The following is a 21,673-nucleotide window of genomic DNA, read 5'->3' as shown; positions in this document are numbered from 1 at the left end:
TTTGTACATTGCTGTCGTCAATACCAGTTGCATATTTACACAATATTTCGTATTCATTTCATAAAAGTGTTCTGCACTAACATTCAACTCATCCTTAGAAATTTTTTGATTATAGAAGGATTTTGCACACAGTTTTATACAACAGTCGGTGAGATTTTGGTCAGAATTTGCTGGAATATGCACATATATTATAGGTAATTCATAATCGTTCATTTGTGGAATCTCGTCTAACCATAAAACACTCTGCGTTTTACTCGTCAAATACTACGAGAAGTGGTGAATTTATAAATTATCCAACTCTTCATATGTGGGACCGTCTGAACTTCGAAAACAAATTCCTGATTCGGTACGGATCAAATTGTTTCTTCTAGTCCTTCTCGATTCAATTAAATAACTTTATATGCTCAAATATTGTCTTTTGAAAATTATCGTTTACACTCGTAATCATTCGATTATAATTTATGTTTGCGTTACGTCAAGAGAATGTTGCTGTTTCATTTGTGATTCAAAATCAAATTGTATCTTTGATAACGTTACATGATAAATGTGGACAAATTGTTCAGGGCCGTACCGTCTGAATAAAAAATTCGGGAAAGTGAAAAAACCTTTCAAAAATCTTCAGCAGTGCGAAACAACATCCCCAAAACTTGATAAAAATGAATATCAGCTAATTCAAATAACACAACCTCGAATACAAACAATTTTGCAAAATGTTCTATAATCAGAACATTCAAGATGATAAAACTTTGGTGTATTTTTATCCCGTTCTCATTTCTTTAGGCTTCTTTTGCTCACCAACGAGATCACCGAGTATTGTTCAGAGAAAAAATCTAAATTTTAGTTATAACGTGAGAATGTGAAAATTATTGATCCAGTTTCACCGTACCTACACATATCCATTTTTTCCAACATCTGCTTGGAAAAATCTATTATCAAAGTCCGTGGAGCGTGCGTAAAGTGCAAGATTTTGAAATACTCGATTTTCCACACTACAGTTTTCCTTAGGACATAGGCGTAACTCAATCCTACGAACCCTGTCATTGAGCGTAAATTACTTTCCCCCCCTTTTATGCACTGTCAATGGCATATTCGGTGCTTCTCAAATCAAACTTCCCTTCATCGGTGTTGCAAAAAATACCACGTGACACACACGTGCGGATGCGCGATATCTGACTTGTTTTATGATTACACTCGCTGATATATATACTAACTGAATGGTGGATAGGGCTTCGGCCGTTGTTCCGAATTGAACCGACAAAACGACGCCATTAAGTAAGCCCAAATATGCGGGAATTCAAAAGCAAATTACACACTATCTGGACGTAAAATCAAGACACCTGAGATTGGGACACTATATCCGTTGACTGAGGATATAAAAAAATCGTAGAGTTTCGGGATACAAATCATTTTCAAGGTAATTCTATTCACCGTTAGTTGAGCCATGAGTCATTGTTGTGTGAAAATGAGGAGGTAAGTACTCATTCAATATATTTTGAAAAACGTAGTTTTTGCAAATGTTTCTCCGTAGCTTAGCTTCAACTCGTCATCACTCTTTCAAAATGTCCGGAAAAAATATTTAAAAAATCATGCTCAATCTTTGAAGCTTTTTGCGTGTAATGCCGTTTGAATTCTGAAGAAATACCTAAAATTATGGTCACGGTAGTCAATAATAGCCTAAGTAGTAATCTCGGTAACGGGTAACGATAGAAGGATGCGTTACAGCTGAAAATTTTGGGAAAAATTACGGTAAGCGGTTGCCATTGCGATTTCATAACTTTTGTGCGTTGTTTAACAATTAATTCGAAGTATTCCACGTTGAGTTTTCGGGGCGAAATCACGCGTGCGACGCCTATGGCTGTAAAATGCTGACTCGGGTTTCCGTAGCTCACAGGAAACATTGCAGGCACGTGCCTCTGATACAAATAATTGCAGAGCCAACGATATTCAGAACCAGAATACAATCTTAAATAAGTACGGTTGAATCAAAACAGCAGGAAGAGAGAATTGCCTGCCAGAGAATTTCAAATGAGCCACAGTATAAAATTCTATAAGAAAAATCGCATGTAATTCCCGTTACTGGGATCACCACTTGGGCTATTATTGACTACCGTGATCCTAATTTTAAGAATTTCTTCTAAATTGAAACGGCATTACACGCAAAAAGCTTCAACGATTGAGCATGATTTTTTAAATATTTTTTCCGCCTATTTTGAAAGAGTGATAACGAATTGAAGTTAAGCTACAGAAAAAAATGTGCAAAAACTACGTTTTTGAACATATATTGAATGATTACTTCACTCTTCAATTTCACACAACAATGGCTCATGGCTCAACTAACGGGGAATAGAATTACCTTGCGAATGATTTGATCCCAAAGCTTTACGATTTTTTTTAACTCAACTATAGTGAGCGAAACCCAGGTGTCTTGATTTTACGTCCCGATTAGGAGTCATAAATATTTATAATTGACTTCTAGATACCTACAACCGATTTATAAACAATTCTTAATCAATAAATTACAAGTATGAAGTTTCGCCGGCTAAGTACATCGTCGCTATATCGCTGAACTCATTGGTGTAACTACACCCCCACTATTTGCATATTAGAACGAGATAGTGCGATGTAAGATAAAGACACAAAGACATGGAAGTCGTCCGTCTCTTTTTAGGGCCGATTTCATTTGTCTTAGATTGGTACAGGTCTTGCAAAGAATACAAGTTTCAGTGATAAGAGTAGGCACGTCAGGATAGACCACTGATCTCTACACTAACTGGATGGCTGACTCCTATGCTTCCAGCACATTGCAGCTTGTGCCAATTAGAAACCCCAAAAACCGACTGTAGTGTTTCAATACTAGAAGTTAAACCAACGAGTCACACGGTGCTTTCACTTCAACCAACGAAATACTCTGTGAACCAGTTGATACTTTAGATCCATTGGTCCATTGATGATTTAGATCCAAGTTTTGTTTTACACAACAATTATGCCAAGAAATAAACTTGTGCAATTGAATTTTATAAAGTAAAAAAGTTTTCGGCTAGTTTTGTCCAGCATAGCGTAAGAAATTACGCTGACTGTCATATGTTAATATGTTATAATCATAATGTTCGATAACATTTTTACTATTGGCCAAAGTTGAGAATAGATTTTATCCTTTCTTTTTTCCTAGTTGTATAGCTATTGTATCATATGCATTGACACTTATTGTTTTGAATTAGTTTTTGGAATCATTCGGCTGAGCAAAATTTCTGAGTACTGTTGAAACTGATAAATTCTCCCAGCCTGAAACACTATACGAAATACAGGGCAGTTCTACGTAACAAAATTGTATAAAAACTTGCACAAATCTTATAATAGAACTTTTGTTGTAACAGTGAATTAAACTTGGCTGTGGCGGCTCACGTATCAGACAGGATCACCGATGAAGTGATCGAATCGCTATCCCGAAGCTACAAGACACTGGTAAGTAAATTGAATCTGAAAAACAGTTTATAACTCATTGAGTTAAGTGATCTATCAATCGATCAAAAAGTTATGTAGGTATTAGTAAATAACGAGAATTCCACACACCAAAAAAATTCACAGCAAAAAAAGGTCTAACGGGTACGATTTTAGACTTTTATAATCACTATCAAGCGTAATTCAACTTGTAGAAATTTAAATATGCCATCGACAAGTATCGATCAAAATCAAATAGATAAAAGCTACCGCTTACTATGGCCTATCTGAGCAAGACTTTATATTGGCTTTTCTTCATCAATTAGGTACGATATCTGTTTAAGCATCTGGTGTAGAACGACTGATTTTCTGGACCTGATTTTTTCCGGTATTTATATATGTAATTCCAAAACTAGTATACCTATCGAGTCTAAAATCAAGTCAGTTTCAAGCTAAGAAGAATCGATTGAGGCCAAAATCATAAAAATCTGTCGAGTCGCTCACGAGAAATTACCTTTGAAAAATATTTATTTTATTATTCGACCAACTCAAATCTACTAGACCGATCACACCCGAAATTTAATCATTTCTGGATTAAGTTAAAAGTCATAAAATTCGATTCATCCATTTATTATATTTTAAAACAACAGAATTAATCACATACACACACATCTAGATATCTATCTGAAAATCAACAAAGATCATTCTATAGACTTTGAAAAGTGGAGATTAGAAGAAGTAGAATCCCAGAAGAAATACGTGGATTCTTTTTCCAACGAAGTTATACTCAATTTTCCCTAACGAATTGATAGTTAACTTAATTCTGTTGAAGATAAAAACTCTGATTCATTATAGAAGCTACCTGTCGTTGTGTATAGATTAGGGCGGTTGTTGTTAAATGGCTCTTTTTGGAATTTCAATGTTGGTCGTAGATCGGCTCTAAATCTAGAAAAACATTTCTCTAATTTTTTCAGATTTTTATTTCGAGTTTTTACTGTACGACTGAAAATCGATTTTAATACCAGAAAATTAGAGAAGTTTGATTTTTTCAATATAGAATACCGAGGCTTGCTTAATGCTATAATTTTTTGTTAACACGCCCTGCTTTGGCTAAACGATTACGTGCTTTGAGTGACCCTATGGTCGTATTTTATTGTGTATTTAAGGATGTGTGTTGGACACATTTCAGCTGAAAATTGTATTTGATCAGAATTTTAGTATTTCGTGATTCAATAAAAATCTGAAAAAAATCGACAACAATTTACATGCTGTGAACAACAATTATCAACATTCATATTATCCAAAAGTTATTAACAAATTGTTCAAACAAATAATTATTCAATAATCATAAGAAAGTTCTGAAAAATTCAGAAGCATTAGGAAAAATGCAGAAATTTGATTCGTATTAAAGACAAAGAGCCGAATTATTCATTTAAACAATTTGTTAACAACTTTTGGACGATATTACTAATGATAATTATTTATTAATATTTTAAAACTTATTGTGCATTATTCTAAGAATATCTGCTACATTTTCGTAAAAAAATATTGAAAATTCAGTCAGTGATAGTGGTGAGAACCGAGTCACCTCAAAAAAAAATTGCCATGCGGTAGTCAGGATAAATCGTGATTGCTTCATCTGAAATTAAAAAACCAAAGGGATTCCTTTATTACATAAGTTTATCTTGAATTTGAACTAAGGAATTAAATAATATTTATTTTTGAATTTTTAATGAAGGTGCAATCAAAAAACTCTGATTTGCTCTTTTTGTTTAATTAAAAAATAAGTTGTCATGGAAAAAAAACCCTTCGTTCAGAAACTAGTGTTTAGTATGCAAATAAAGTGTACAAAGTTTAGGCGAAATCGGTCCGAAGGTTTTCGAGAAATTTTGACTACCGCATGGAAACTTTTTTTTTGAGGTGACTCGGTTCTCACCACTACCACTGGCTGAATTTTCAATATTTTTGTATGAAAATGTAGCAGAATATTCTTAGAATAATGCTTAATAACGTACAATAAGTTTAAAAATATTAATAAATAAGGTACTCTGTAAAAAAAATTACAAAAATATGCTTTTTTTGGTGTTTCATACTCTTGTCCTGTCCCCCCTTAATTTTTTGACAATAAAATAGATTTTTGATAAATTTGTGCAGAGGTGAGATTTTTTTAAATTATTTTTTCCGTGATCCTGATGAAATTCCCTATCCGAAACAGCTGTGAATAGGCGAGATCTCGGAAATCGTAAAATTCCCGATTTTTCTAATTAAAAAGAAAATCAGGGGCCTGTCGGCACAGTAAAAACTCGAAATAAAAATCTGAAAAAATTAGAGAAATGTTTTTTCTAGATTTGGAGCCGATTTATAACCATCCATCGTGATGTTACATTTAATGTCCACACTAGAATAGATAGATCTTCTAAATTCGAATAAATTCTGACAAATTATCAAAAACTTATGCGCATTTCTATTTTCAATTATTTTATCGCATATAATGCTAGTTTAAATCTATGCAAATTTCTGTCTTGTAGATTGGTGATGCCGGCTGCCGAACCAGAAGTAGCACACCGGACGTGCTAAGATCTAGCGGATCTGTAAGCGCCGGGGTCAGTAGCATGGGAGGAGTTTTGATAAAACCTGCTGGTAGAGCTAGCTTAGACTCTGAAGAAGAAGGTGCTGCTAGTCTCTCGTTCACCGACACCATTAGTCAACAGTCGAGTGACCAATCGCCAATGGTATGACTTTTTATGGTAGCGAGAAATTTGAAGAAGAATATCAATTGCAGTGTAGGCGAAAATAACATGCTTTTGATAAAAAAAAATTACATTTATTAATATCTCAAATTCCGAAGAATAAGTTTCAGAAACTCTAAGGAAATTCCACAAATTTACATGAACCGTGCACTTTCGAAAGTTTTTCTGAAAAATCTTTGCCAAATTTTCATTGATTTCTAGGAATTTTTTGAGAACATCTTAGGAGGGTTTCTGAGGTAAGAGTAGTAGAAAATGATCTTTTTATTTTTTCATTGCGGTTAGATTAATGGATAGGACAATAGAATAAAACAAAATGCATTCGAAAGCTGAAAATTTCTGGAGCTCTGCAAAAAACGATTGACGAAAACGGTATCCACGTTTGTAAGCAAACGGAATATCTGAAATACAAAAACCAAGACATTTTAGAATCGTTAATATATCTTCATAGTCCTATGGGACGAATTTTTGATTTGACCTTTTGTGTTTGAGAAATTGATAAAAACAATTCCGAGTCTTCCAAAAACACAAAGTCTAATGAAAAAAATCGCAGCCAAACCAAATTTGAATTTATCAAAAATCCGTTCCACAGGAGCTTAGAAGATATATTAACGATTCTAAAAACTCTTAGTTTTTGTAATTTGAATATTCCGTTCGTCTGCCAACGTGGTTACCGTTTTGCCAATCGTTTTCTGCAAAGCGTTACTCGTGCCGACGTGACGTACAGGAGTTAATTTTTGAGATGATTGAAATGTCTTTTTTTGTTTTTGATTTTGAAGCGAAATTTTACAGCTTTCGAATGCATTTTATTTCATTCTATTCCGTCCATTAGTCCGGCCACAATGAAACAATAAAATGATCGTTTTCTACTGATATTCCCTTAGAAACCTCCTTAATTTCTAAGCAGGAAATACTTTCGATAAATTGACAGAAATACCTTGATATTTATTGAGAATTTTTGAAAATTTTTCACTGTTTTTTTGCACATCTTTTCCACAAATATTTCCAAATTTCGTCGGTTGCATTTGAGTAAAATTTATTCCAATCGTTTAGGATAAAATCTTCTAATTTCACTCTTCAATATAGAAATCTATTCTAGTTTTCATAAGACGGTTCTGTCAGAAAATACACGGAAACATCAAATCTCACATTTTTTCAAATTTGTAAAATGAAGTTTCGAACAAAAATGTTAGTTTTCTCTAGACATTTGTCCGATTTTCACCTGTGACTTGACTTTGTGACTAACAGTCACAAAGACGATAACTCGAAGTTTTTCCAACTTCCAGTAGAACACAAGTTGGAAAGAATATTAGCTGTTTCCAGAAATTCATTAGACTTTTACCTTGAATTCCACTTACAATTAGTTAGAAATAGTAAGAAACCTAAACTCTCAAAGTTTTTTAGATTTTTAATCGAAAGCGAAGTTCCGAAATATTGATTGATATGAGAATTGATTTCGACTTCATTTCAATCAATGATATATTGTTTCTGAAACAATTGGTCTACTTCGTTATTCGAATATTTCTTCATGTATCCATAATAATATATTGAATGTTTACTTTTTTCTCACTTGCCAGAAGTTGGAATACCTGAATCTGGTGAGTATACAGCATGTGGATGTTTCATCTTAAAAAACATATATCAATCACATTCAAAAGCAAAATCCGTTGAAACGAAATTTGAGAAACGGATTTCCATTTTCGTGCACTTAGAAACGAAATTGCGTCTTGCTATGTTGAAAAAATACCTTGGGAGTTATGTAGAAGTATTTATTCGGTACATCTGATAAGGAATACTCCCTGGTGGTTCGGCGTCCCCTTCAAATCCATTGCAACTCACGTATGTCGTAGAACATTGAAAACTAAAAGACACGCCTTTTTTCATCGGTGCAAAAACGGTAAAAGGAGTAAAAACGACCCCCAGAAGTCGTCGAACAGGTTGATTTCTTGACGAGCTTCGTGTATTTGAATGGAAACCAACGCTGAAATGTTTCTGTTGGTCAATAAAACATTTAAGCGTTGTGTTCATTCAAACACATTAAGCGCTTCTATCCAAAACTGAGAAACCACCCTATTGGGAGCTCATTTTTCGGAGCCGTTTTCACCTCTTTAAACCGTTTTTCCTAATTGGCCACCAAACTGATATTCCTTGGGAGTTCGGAATGCGTTTCTATACTCCATTCACACAGAGAACTACACAATTCTCGGACTAATTTCATACAGTTCGATTACATGCCACTGAACGAAACACCCATTTTACACCATGTAAGCTGCGTAACGGGCCTCGCAGCTAGCCAACTCAGCTAGAGTCATCTGGGGGGCCCGCGTATAAATCTAAGATGCCAAATTTTTTATCAGTTCCATTTACCGAGTTACGTGGGTTTCAAAGGTTAAAAAACATATTTATTCCCGACTCAATCGTAAAGTTAACTTTTTTGACCTGAAAAACGGGACGAAAGTAGCATATTTTTCTCGCTTAACTTTTTTCCCTCATTTACGGGAAAAAAGAAATTATCGGAAAAAAGTGAACTTTTTTCCCGCAAAATGGAAATATGATAGAATAATTACACGATAGAATATGATAACGATGACGATGATATTAATAATAATCTAAAACTAGATTAACGGGAAAAAAGTGGCCTTTGAATGGAATTATTTTATTCAAATTCTAAGCATATGAAAGAATAGTATTTCAACAACATTTCACAAAAATTTTTTTAAATTCAGCCGTTGAGAACTGGTTTTCGGAGACCCGGTATCCTGGCGGTGGACACGATTTGTCAGAAATTAATGCATCGATCTGAATTAAATTCGGCACACTTCTTCTACATAGAATTGACTAGAGATTAACCGAAAGATTTTTAAAAAATTGACATTTTAATTTTTGGTATAGTTGTATGCAAAAATTTTTTATATATTTTCGGAACAATCAACACCATCATTGCCTTGTAAATAAGTTGTGATGAAAAAAAAAATCCGTCATTCAATCATGAGTTAATCCTGTACAGAAGAATTGTGCCAAATTTCAATAAGATCGCTGCATTACTTTCTGGGAAATCGTATCCACCCTGAAGATACTGGGTCTGCAAAAACCAGTTTTCAACGGTCGAATTTTCAAAATTTTTGCATGAAAATATTGTGAAATATCTTTCAAATACTGTTCATTCATATGCTTCAAGCGTGAATAAAAGAATTGTTTTTAAATTTTCAAAAATGTGATTTGATTTTTAACCGTTAAGCTTTTTTTAACCTTCGAAACCCACGTAACCCCTCAACCCACTCAGTTCAAACTTGGGCAAAACTGCGTCGTTCTCTCCGTGTAGAAGGTCTATAATTATAATGTTTTTGTAGTACTAGTTGCAAATAGAATACAATACAAATATGTAATACAGTATTTTCACGTATAATGTTTTCTTCCATAGGCAACTCCACACTTATCCAATAAACGGAAAAGCTTGCACGGTCGAAAACTCAGGCCAAAGTCTGTCGTGGATTCTATAGAAGGCTTGTCGGCTGATGATATACCAGATTTGTTACCGTCACTGCCAAAAAATCAGGCTGAAGGTAATTGAATTATTTAAAAATGCACGAGCCTGCATATCAATAACTTAGCACAAAAATATCATCACACAAAGATAATTATTATGTTGACACAGAAATTTTTTTTACCGATAATAAAACAGCTCAAAACTGTTTAGCTCAACGTTACAACCAATTTTTGAACTTATCTTTCACATCCACAGCAAATTTAGATACATCGTATTTTCAATTTAACAGATAAAGATTTGCTTTTAGTTGGAGACTACTCATTCCAAGTAATTATTTATAAAGAAACACGATCGACAAAAAAAAAACGTCAAAAGATAAATCAAAACTGGATATAAAAAATTGAAACCACCACGCGAAAAATCCAATACGGCGGGCTAGATACAACAATTCTCTAAGTTTTAATAATTTCTGCAAAAAAATGTTGACCGAGTTCTTAGTCTAACAATAAACCAAAAGCTGGGAAAGGAAAAAAGTAAACCATTTAAAAAATCTCGAGCAGTGGTACTTGTGTCAATGATGATAAACGCGACTAAACAGCATTTGTACCGTACCGTATCGTACTTGTGAAAATCTACTTTTAGCCGCTGTGGAGATGACAGCTGCTAAAAAAAAATTCCTGACGATATCCTGAAATTTCTATTGTGAATAAAATAAGCCCAGAAACAATTAAATTTGATTAAAAACACCGGAGTTTTGTAATATCAAACGTCTTAATTATTAACGACTCTTCAAATTGTTGGTATCTCAGCGTTTGTTATTCGAATTTGCTCAGAATCATATCTATTATATAATAGGAATATTTTTTCATTCGTGGTCACCACCATTTGTACGAATACCATGGGTGGCGGTTTTTGAAACCGTTTTTTCTCTCATTTTTTCTTACGGTTGAAACGGTATTTTACACCTGTCATACGTCTTTAAATGTATCTGCGTCTGTTTGAAGGCATCGCTCAAGTTAATTTGTCCACTTCAAGGTCGCCTTTCGAATAACAGTATAGTGCTGTTGTATTGTCAGCGTATACAATTGAATTGTTACAGTAAATTATTTCTCCAACTTTGAATAAAAATGACGAAAGTTGAAAAATTATTGATCTCTTAACTGCAGATCGATATTAATCCTAGAATTTCACCCCGAATCAGTAAACTAATGTGATAATAAAACCTCAAGAATTATATAAGCATTGACCTTCACATTTGTTTTAGTGATATCGGAAAACGAACACTCTTTAACAGAGTCATTGGACTCCGTTTCTGAGCTGCCAAACACAGTGGGACCACAGTTGCAACACTTGGTGAAGTCCAGACCTAGGAGGACCAAAACTAGGGCTCCGACAAGACCGATGTTACGGCCTGATCAACTCGCTGATGGCTTGGCTATAGGCGAAGGGCTCGACACATTCTTCAGACCAACAACACCCACGACACCTCTAGTATCTCCAACAAGTGATGACAGGTAAACAGAAGTATGACAGCAGTGAAGTTAGAAAATATACCGTATTAGGGTGAATATCAATTGTCGTCCAATTTCATTACTTCGTTTCAATTATATTTTCAATCAACCAAACATGCGTCAAATTTTATACAAAAATTCACTTTTATGACAGATCGATTCTAAAAATTCATGTTCCAGATTTAAAGCTTCGAGATTTTGTTGGTCAAATTTTGTAACAGTTGGTTGATAACGAAGTTTTTAGTCGCTGAAGCAAGTATCTTCAATAATTTACAATCGGCTCCGCATAGTCTGCAAGTCGAGTACACCTATGTGAAGTTGGCCTACGACCTTTGAATTTCTTGAAATTTCTAGTGCCAAATAGTTACTTTTAATTACTTCCTAACTGTCATTACTTGCTCTTCCACAGTTTTCAAGAAAATTGGAAAAAACAAAAATTTATTTTCGGGAGCTGCTAGGTTTTTTGTGGATATTGCCAAATGCCAGAATTTCAAAAAAATTCGTGCACCAAATAATTTCTCCATCATTGCCTCTAATTGCTTTATAAATTGCTTCCACCCTGTTTTCAAGTAAACCTAAAAATTACGAGTCGGTAAATTGGTAAAACCAGAGAGATTATCTATCTCAAGGATTTTGCTTTGAAATAGTTTTTGGACATACCTGAAAATCTTTAAAACAACATCCCATTGTAATTGTAGTAAAATTTAAATAATAATGCATTCGAAAAAATCTTATAGATAAATAATTGAATAGATAAAATAACATAACCTCTGCAGTTTTCAATATTTTTTTTTTCAATAAAATTTAGAAGGGATACACTTATGAGATAGTATACCCTGAAATGAAACTGGTCCCAATAGCCGATCTTCAGAAATAGCATATTGTGCATCTAGGGTGGAAAGTAGGTGTTTTTTGTCGAGTGCGATATTTGCGGAATGAGTCGTAGGTTTCGCGCGCCGACGGCATGCAAGACCAAAGACTAGGTCTACAAACAGCGCACGAGATAAGAACACTTTCCTTTCATGATGCACACGGCATTTTCTACAACAGATATTCGAAATAAGCGTTTTCGAGTCTCGGGAAGCGAGCCGCCGAATGGGATGTAGCCGCTTTGCGATCGTAAACACAGTCATGAAAACATTGAACTGATAACGAATCACCAAGATTACACAGGTCAATAAAAAATATTTTCTTCTTGAGTTTATATTTGAATGAATAAATTTTGATTCTATACATCGAACAACAGCTAAACAAATCTTCATTTATTACTTATAAAGTTTGTCTTTTGTAGATTAATCAATAACATCCGTCGACACGAATTTTCAGTCTGGGTTCTAGATGTCAAATTTTGAATTGATAAAGTTTGCTTTTGTAGAAACCAGAACAATATTTTGTATTTCAAGAAAAATCACCTACTTTTTCAAACATTATTGTAAATAACAAATAAACATACTTCGGTTTCGCATTGAAAGGATTTTTATTAAAAAATTCAAATGTGAAACTGAAGCTTGTTTAATTCTTATACTACAAATGTTTGAGAAAATCGCTAATTTTTCGTACAATCCAAAATACAGTTGTGGTTACTACAAACGCAAACTTTAGCTAATAAAACTATTTTTTCTTTCATAAGTTACGCGGAAGAAATCAAAATTTGACATCTAGAACCCACACTCAAAATTCGTGTTTACTGGTGTTATCCACTAGAGTCAGGGTGTTCTGAGTTGTTTTCACTGTTTCGAGTTTTTTTCCCTGTCGCGAGTTTTATCTCCCTCTTTATTTCCCCGGTCAAGAAACTACAACTAAGCCCTCTTCACACGCTCCAAAATAAGCGTTTTTCATGCATGTGGGTAGAAAAATGTATTTTTGTAACGCATGCACGATTTTTGCGTTTTTTTTTTTTTACACATTAAGCGGGCCTAAAGGGACCGTTTTCAGATCAGCGGGCAAGAAGAATTAAAAAAGCCCGCTACTCCGAGCAGCGTTATAAGTACATGAACATATTTTGTCCAAGTTATTGGTAACTTTGTTGAAAATATCAAAAAAACATTCAAGCGAGTGATTTCAGAATTTGTTAAAAAGAATTAAAAATTAAAAAAATTGTAAATAATTAATATAAAATATATTAATGTACTTATAACGTGTTTGAAATTGTAAAAAAAATTCATCCATTCGTTTTAAAACTATGTTGTGCACCAAAGGATAAGCAGGCTTTACGACCTTGGTACACAATACACTATTTTATTACACGTGCATAAAAAATTAGGCTTTGCGCGTTTCGCGCATGCGCAGTTCAGACTTGCTTCACTTTCATACTTAGGGAGAAGAAATTGATCACTTGCATACCGAAAATTGTTATAAAAACTATTGTGTGTGACTCGGGCCAAATGTTGACGATCGCATCTCGTGTGATTGCCACCTTTGCTTCGCTCAGGCACAAACTTCACGCTCGTCGCAATCGCCAACCTTGGTCCCTTGTCACACAATATATTATTACGTTACGAACCAATTTTTTCCCGTTCACTTGGTAATACTTACGATTGAAAATGACAAGTTATGCACAAAACGTGAACGAAAAATTCGCTGCGTACGACGTAATAAAACACTAGGGGCGCCAAGTCAACATCCGCAGCATCTTTCGAGCACTAAGCAGACCCTAATAAAGTATAAATTTATGTTGATTTCAGTTCGTTACACACATTTCCAACCGATGGAAGCCCCAACCTTTCCTTAACAAGCCACAAAGGCGTAGCATTTGATGTCAAAGTTGATGGTGATAAGAAGCAAGGCCGAAGTTCTCCCATGCTCAAGACTTTGCTTGAGCCAACGCCAAGATCGAGATCGATCGACAATTTGGAGAAGTTTTCCCCACTGATCGGTCGAAGATCTCAAGGGGATTCGCCGCTGACTGCGTCTCCCCTTGCTCGGCGAAACACGACAGAAAGTGCACAAAGTAGCGAAACAGGTGGGACGAAAAAAGATATTAGTAACGAGAGCATCAAAGACGGCTTGGTCGACGTTTCAAAAAGAAGTACTTTACCAATAGTCAACTCGGGCTGTCCAAAAGATGAAACGAACAGTTTAATACACTCAGGTACAACGGGTAGCTTCAAAGAGGGATTTATGGATAACGTTAAAAGAAGCATCAACAATGTTCTGCATGTTTCAAAAGATCCCATGTCCGAAAATGGGAAAAGAAATTTACCTTTGAGTAACGTAGGCTCGTCAGCCCAGAAAGACGCGATGAAGAATGTTACAAATTCATCTGCAATATCGAACGTTATCGAAGTCGACGGAAAGAAAAATATCAACAAACGAATAGCCGTTGATGTTAAACCAATCAGTCCAGGCATATCTTCGGTGAAATTGCGTTCAACTGGGTTTGACTTGCGGAGTCCGACAAACGGCAGTGGGCCGAAAAGTTTAGACGCTGAAGTATCAAAGTCTCCAATTCTCAAGCCAATAAATAGAGGCGAAGGTTCATCTACTGGCGATCTTGCAAAATGTGGATATCAGGTCAAAATGAAACCAGCTCCACCGACTGCCCCAAAACCGAGACCATGGAGCATGGCGACTGACAGAAAATCAGGTAAAACTTAGTTTTATTTAGGATACGTCGCAGCTATCGAGTACAAAATTGCTGATTAATCGATTTGTCTCATAAATATCTCACTTGTAACGATAGTATAGCGTAACATCAAGTTCCTCGTGATTTGCTTATGTACTTCTGATATTCAGATTCATTTCGATTAAACAAATGTTCGATTTTGTTATCAAACGTTTTATTATGCTGCATGTCAATTCGTTTTTGAAAAGGTTTCATTACTCTACTTTTTTTACATTTCCTCTGCCAGCATAGAAAAAAAAGAATAAGGGAAGGAAATTGTACGTATTTTCTTGCATCGAGTACATTTTTTCTTTTCTTTTCTGCCTTAATCTAAAAATTCATCGCAGGCGTAATTATGTCTACTAATATAGTGTTATTGTTTAAGTATTGTTTTTAAATATATAATAGTGAAAAATGGTCAAATAAAGGCCAAAACTTTTTTCAATTCCCAAAATTTTATTCATTGTCTTTGGTGACGTTTTTGAAACGAATAATTTAAAATTCAAACTTAAACGAGCCACTGAGTGCAGAGTTACGATGCTGAGAAAGATTTCGGTAAATTTCCGCATTGTTGGGGCATGATCTCGTTGATCGACAGAGTTCAATTATTTTGAACATGCGCACTTGGTCCTTACTTACCTACTTACCTTATCTTACCTTGCTAAGTTTCACCGTTTCTTGTCGTATACTACAAATGAAGCGAGCTACATAAATGTTGCATGATGTAAGATATTTGCAAACTATGATTATAGGAGAATTCAACTTACTAAGCGATGGATCTAGTCCTAATACGTCAGCTGGAAACACACCGGATTCTGGAGATGCACTAGATGAATCAATTGACAGCAGTCTCAGTGGGCCAGCATCTCTTCCACCAACTCTTTCTGCTAGCAGCACGACTAGTTCGTTGAGCAACACGAGTACAGAAAAAAGATCTGTAAGAGAGCTTGCGGCCAGCCTGAATAAAGTACAGACGGACAAAAAAGAAGGTGGTAAGTACATGATAATTACACCAGTTTTATGAATTAATGATATGCATCACGTTCACTGAAATTTTATAGTGAACTCGAATCACTGCTAGTCAAGATCTTCCTTGCAGAAGTCTGTTCTATGAGTGATTTTCACTAAAACCGAATGTATTCCATATTTTAGATCTCTGAATTCACTTCACTATTGTTTCCAAATTAGTATAATTGTGTGTAATTTTTTTAAAAATTAATTGTAAATAACGTATGTAAATAACGTGTAGCGACAGTACTAAAACTAAATTAACCAAGATCGTTTGTAATTAGTGATTGAAAAAAAAAAATCAATTATTAATTACTTTTATAATTCAGATAAGTATACAAAGAAAATTCAATTAAGCTTTTATTTTATTTTTTATTTTCGTTGTATTCATTCATTCATGGGTTTATTTAAATTTGTCTCACATACATTGTGCAGCGGTATTCCTTTTAATCACTAAAAAATAATATTATTATTAGCAAGTGGTGTGTCAGAAAAAAAATTTCGCATAAAATGTCAAACATGGCGATTCTCTAAAATTTTTAAAATAACCTTGGAAAATATTAATCTTCAAAACAATCTTCGAGTGACGTCTAAAGTTCGAAACTTTGTACCCTTTTAACTTGATTGAAAATTACACAGTAGTAGTTGTAGCGTTTTACTCTTAGAAATTGGCATGTAGTTTTTTTGTTAGTATATGCTACGTTATTTCTTTTTCCATCTTTATCTGCGTTGTTTCAAACAATTATTTTATAACTCCATTTATTCGTGTCTACTAATTAATTTCGCATTTAATAGATGTTATGTACTATAAAAGAGAAATTTCCGAATTTCTTTTCCTGCAAACGAAGTTGTTTTTTGATGTAACATTTAAAAAAAAATTTTTTTACAAGAACACCGTGTAAAGCGTCCTCCAATTTTGATTATATTTTTTTCAGGATTCCACAGTGCGTCAAAACACATATGTTTTTTTTTATGCGGAAACTGATTTCTGTAATGTGGGATGAAATTTATCAAAACATTAGCTTCTTTTTTCAAGTTAATAAAATTCACAGTTCATCCTTTCAATATGTACTTTGATTGTGTGAAAAGGCAATCACTTTAAAATGGGTCAGAGAAGCCGATCGTTCGATTTGACTTGGAATACCCCTAAAAAATTGCGTACTACTTATTGAAAAATTTAGTTCTCTAAAACATATCCAATAAGCATTTCATTTGATTGAAATGTTGAAGTGTTGGAATATAGAGTATGGTGATTGCCACGTGGTTTTCGGTTCGATCGCGATCTCACGATTAGAGGTGGAAACGGTCCTAAAGTACTTTGCTAATATTGCCACATGATATGTAATCTTTTTTGCGATATCTGCCTGATTACGTGTCCTTATGAAGAATTGCCTTCCGGTTGAACCTTTTACGAAAAAAAAGATCATTGTCCGATGGAGAAGTGCATCCTCGAAAATGATAGATTTTTTGTATTTTTACTGTGACTTATCAAGACGATGAAAAGTAGGAAAAGTGTAGATACCCTATTTTTATTCTTCTATAAGCACTCTAAAACTGAAGGTTTCTCCTAAATGTACCCTAATGCAGGCAACGTCCCCCTAAAACCCCCTATTTTGCCAGCCAGTTATTTTTTGTTCAGAAACTAAAAAATGGCCTAAAGAAATCAATTAGTTTTTTGAACACAATGTTTATACTTCCAGCTTAAATAGGAACAAAAAAATACGTTGAATCTCAAAACTCTTGTATTTCACAAAACCATAATTTTTACAGTTCCGTTGAGCGTCGTTATCTACCGAATACATGCGGAATTATGCTTAAAAAATGAAAAACTTGTCATTTTCGAGAGAGTCTTTCCCATCTTAGGATGAATTTTATTTACAAATGTTCAGCTGGAATGCGATTCTCCATTGGGACAAAAAAATCAAGATAAATATAAAATGCATTACACATTATGCAGCAAACTTAGCAAAAAATTTAATCATGGTTTCCAGCCCCGAATCGTCAGATACTGGTAAAACCGAAAACCACAATATGACAGCCCCTTCTCCATACTCTAGATATCTAAAAAGTCAGCAATCCAAACGATTGAAAGCACGCCCAGATGTGTTTTAAAATAACAATTTTGTCAATAAATAATGAGCAACTTTAAAAATTTATGCCTAGTTCTCATTTTAGAAGTAAATTACGTAAAATGTGCAACGATTTTGCTATAGAAACTTTTTACCTTGCACCGTTTATCACTTATGATCGAAAAACCAAAACATCTGGGTCTCTTTGAGACCGAATTTCACTCCTTATAAATGGGGTCTGCAAAAAAAAATCTACACACGGCGTGTGTCTAATATTTTTATCCACGGAGCCTGCAAAGTTTTATCGAAATCCGAGGGGGACACCTCACGTGGTTTCCTTGTAATGTCTATAATCATGTGTTAAACATTAACTCACAATTGTAATAACTTATCCATTGAAACGTACAAGATTTTCTAAAACTTTACCAACAATATACGAAAAATCAAGATTGGTTCAACCCAAGTGCCTCAAAATTATAGTTCAATTATGGTTCGAATTTTGGAATGCTTGCTCGCATTTTGCTAATGAATTGAAATAAAACGTATTATGAAATTTAGCAACATATCAATTTGTCAAATGATAAGAAAACTGACCGATACTAAAATCTGCTTATTACGATTTATTTTTAGAACATGAATACGAATATATACCTATATTTCGTTTTGCACTAATATGACACAATAAATACATTAATATTTTTGGTAATTTTTATCATATCATTTCGCATATTTGCATGATAATCTTCGCATATTCATTAGTTTTTTTTTGTAAATATGGTTTTAGAACATTTAGTGCCTGCCGCATGGCGATCAGTGCTTCGACGTTCAGTTGACCAACAAGATGTCCAGGTATTTTTAGTTTCAGTTTATTTATATTAACATTAACTTTCATGTCTATTTCACAGCTGCATGTTTGCTGCAATTAATTTAGTGTACACACGGAGACAGTGATTCTGAAACAGCTCATTTTTTTGCACACGTCGGTTACATTGGCCGGCCGGCGGCTACAGGCTGAATCTGCATTGCCAACTTAACCAATTTGTCCAAGAAATCGGTTGTTTCAGAATTACTGTCTCTACGTATACAGCTTACGTTTGTAACATGGCTGAATGTTCAAGCTGTTCATATAAGTGCTAATCAATTATAGCTGATATTACTGATAACTTTAGGAAATTGCCAAGAATTACAACGTTTTCAGAATATTTTGAAAAGATTAAAAGAACGACGTATTATTTCGATAAAACTGCGAATTATTGTAATAACAATAACAATAATCACCACCCATCATACCCATGAGCACGGTCTTACATACAGGTCTGGGGACTCGTCGAAATTTGCGTGGTGGGGGAAGTACGCTTACGCTGCAATTTTTGTTTTTCAGCGCTATCGCTAGTTGGCACTAATGGTAAAGTAATGTTCGCAAACATAACCTCAAATTTCTCAAACAATAAGTGGTGTGCGATGACGAAGTGATAATGGCACACGATATTCTTAAAAATATATAACGATGTACGGTTTATGCGATTTTCACTATTTTCACGTACATTTGGACCACAGCATTTGCAAAGTTTGAGAAATTTGAGGTTATGTTTGCAAACATTACTTTACCATTAGTGCCAACTAGCGGTAGCGTTGAAAAACAAAAACTGCAGCGTAAGCGTACCTCCCCCACCACTAGAGTCCCCAGACCTGTATGTAAGACCGTGGTCCTTGCTAAATGATGCACATAATCGTCGCTCCCAGCATTGCACTTTCCAGACCTGTGTGTAAGGCCGTGGTTCAAATCAGATCCTCATCTGCATACTGGGGATTTGAACTCGAGTCCTCCCGTTCTAGTCCAGTCAAGATATACATTTAGAAATGCAAGTGAACCAAACAAGCTGAATTTTGGATATGGGGGGGGGGGGGGGGGGGGGGGGTTAGAAAAGCTTAAATCTGATAATATTGAATAGTTTATTGCTTATAGGTGAAAATGAATGAAAGATCAAGCGTGCGTCTTGAGAGACGTTTTGTTGAAAAGTAAGAAGCATGGTTGATGAAAGTAGGAATTGGACAAGTAGGCGCTATAGATGGGAAAGACTTGTTGCGGTACGCCGAACGTAACAGAGATATTTTTAAAAACTTTCTAGAATTCACTGGAAAATATTAGAGTTTATTTGTCGAAAAATTGAGAAACTGACGGTAATTCACCTTGTGAGTAAATCGCAGATATTTCGATGTCATCACTCGCACCAAGACGGAAATATAATTTCTTTCGGGTTTTATTCACATATTTTACATTTCAATAACGAATTCAAATGATGACTTGTTAAATTACAAAAGACTAATAGTAATCGTTAAAAAAAATTTATAAACTACTAATTACACAATCACACAAAAAAGTGTGTTGTCTGGCGGGCCAGACAAACATATCTATGTACTTTTGGATATGCTGAATCTCAATCTGGCATTAGAATTGCTCTATTACCTCCAGATTTTCAGTACTCTGACATTGCAAAAGTTTTCGATGCGCAAGTTAGAGTGGAATATCCCATACATAACTCAAAATCTGAGGGTGATCGAGCAATTCTGACACCGAATTCGGATCCAATATGTCTGAAAACATGTACGTACTTATGGTGGTGCGAATCTCCGGACAACGCACTTTTTTCTGTGCCTGTGTTATCAGCCACAAATATATTTCGACAGATTGATTAAGAAAATCTCTGATTTATCAATCCGATTTGTTCTCACTAAATTTTTATCAACCAGTTTCAATTATATTTATTCGACAGAGATGACAATTAGGGAAAAGTTTTTCTCAAATTACGATGTGAGTTAAAAGTAATTACGTTAACTTTAATTACTCTGATCACAGGACGGGGAAGTGAAGAAAACGGTTGAAGAGAACAGCACCATCACCAAGCAGCGACGTATTTCGCTATTACGTGACTCGAATTTCAACTATGACAACGACATCGTTGACGTTTAGCAACAACTATAGTTTAAGTTAATACAATTAATAAACGAAAATCGAATAGTGGTATTATTAAGATGATGTAGCACACGCGGACATAATAATTAATTTATTATCTATCTTGATACTAAATAGGATATTGAGAAAATCGCTGAATACAAAATCTAGTAATTATTCCATTAAGTTCTTCCTTGCAGGACGATTACTGCTCATGTGCCGATGTCATACATGTTTACCCACATACAATTCCGAGGGCAAAATGATATTAATACCAGCTTGAGTTGAAAAAGATAGAAAAAAACTTTAAGGAGGTTGGTTGGTGAAAAATCGAAATTTTTTATCCATTTCATTACAAGATAGTTGTACATCAAGTATTTATCAAATTATTGTATTGTCAGCTTGTAAGATCTTTTGAAAAATAAAAAATGCCTCACTTTAAATCATTTTAAAATCATTGAATTCCTAGTAAATTCTTTCAAGTTCGCTCTACGACGGTTCATTTTATTCTGAAGACTATTTTCTACAAAATCACGGAAACACTTTGTTTTAATCATGTTAGCATTATTAAATATTTGATTTTGTAACGTATTTCATCGATATTGATTATCGTCAATGTAACGTATATGGGTTTAGATAATGAATCACCAGCAATTCCCTCGTTGAATGAAGATATTTGTTTATAACTAGAGTTTACAAAAGTCAAATTGAACTAAGTTACTGGATTTTGAACCATTTTGAAGCAATTTAAAATGACATACATGTCTAAGCTGTTGTTTATAAATTCACTTGCTATTATACTTTTTTTTTTAGAATCTTCGTTTTTTGCGAATATAATAATTTGGTGAATACTCGA

The 21,673-nt window shown here is 34.4% G+C and overlaps 1 protein-coding gene across 6 annotated transcripts in view; it reads left to right on the top strand.

Moving 5' to 3' along the window:
• The window catches only part of LOC124415874 (F-actin-uncapping protein LRRC16A), a 53,994-nt gene extending 32,841 nt beyond the window's left edge, over positions 1–21,153 (top strand). For 2 of the 6 annotated variants that reach the window (XM_046896582.1, XM_046896565.1), the window contains 9 exons: positions 3,375–3,462; positions 5,967–6,170; positions 7,763–7,783; positions 9,607–9,748; positions 10,937–11,186; positions 13,868–14,769; positions 15,540–15,779; positions 18,649–18,713; positions 20,722–21,153. In XM_046896582.1, coding sequence (XP_046752538.1) covers positions 3,375–3,462; positions 5,967–6,170; positions 7,763–7,783; positions 9,607–9,748; positions 10,937–11,186; positions 13,868–14,769; positions 15,540–15,779; positions 18,649–18,713; positions 20,722–20,835 — 2,026 coding nt within the window. In that variant the 3' untranslated portion in view covers positions 20,836–21,153. The remainder of the gene's footprint in view (positions 1–3,374; positions 3,463–5,966; positions 6,171–7,762; positions 7,784–9,606; positions 9,749–10,936; positions 11,187–13,867; positions 14,770–15,539; positions 15,780–18,648; positions 18,714–20,721) is intronic. The other 4 variants (XM_046896609.1, XM_046896600.1, XM_046896591.1 and 1 more) reach the window with 4 other exon arrangements.
• The last annotated feature ends 520 nt before the right edge of the window (positions 21,154–21,673 follow it).

This window comes from Diprion similis, chromosome 1 (genome assembly GCF_021155765.1).
Source record: "Diprion similis isolate iyDipSimi1 chromosome 1, iyDipSimi1.1, whole genome shotgun sequence".
Taxonomy (NCBI): Eukaryota; Metazoa; Arthropoda; class Insecta; order Hymenoptera; family Diprionidae; genus Diprion; species Diprion similis.
The sequence above is the reverse complement of the archived record's forward strand: the minus strand, read 5'-3'. Positions and strand labels throughout refer to the sequence as shown.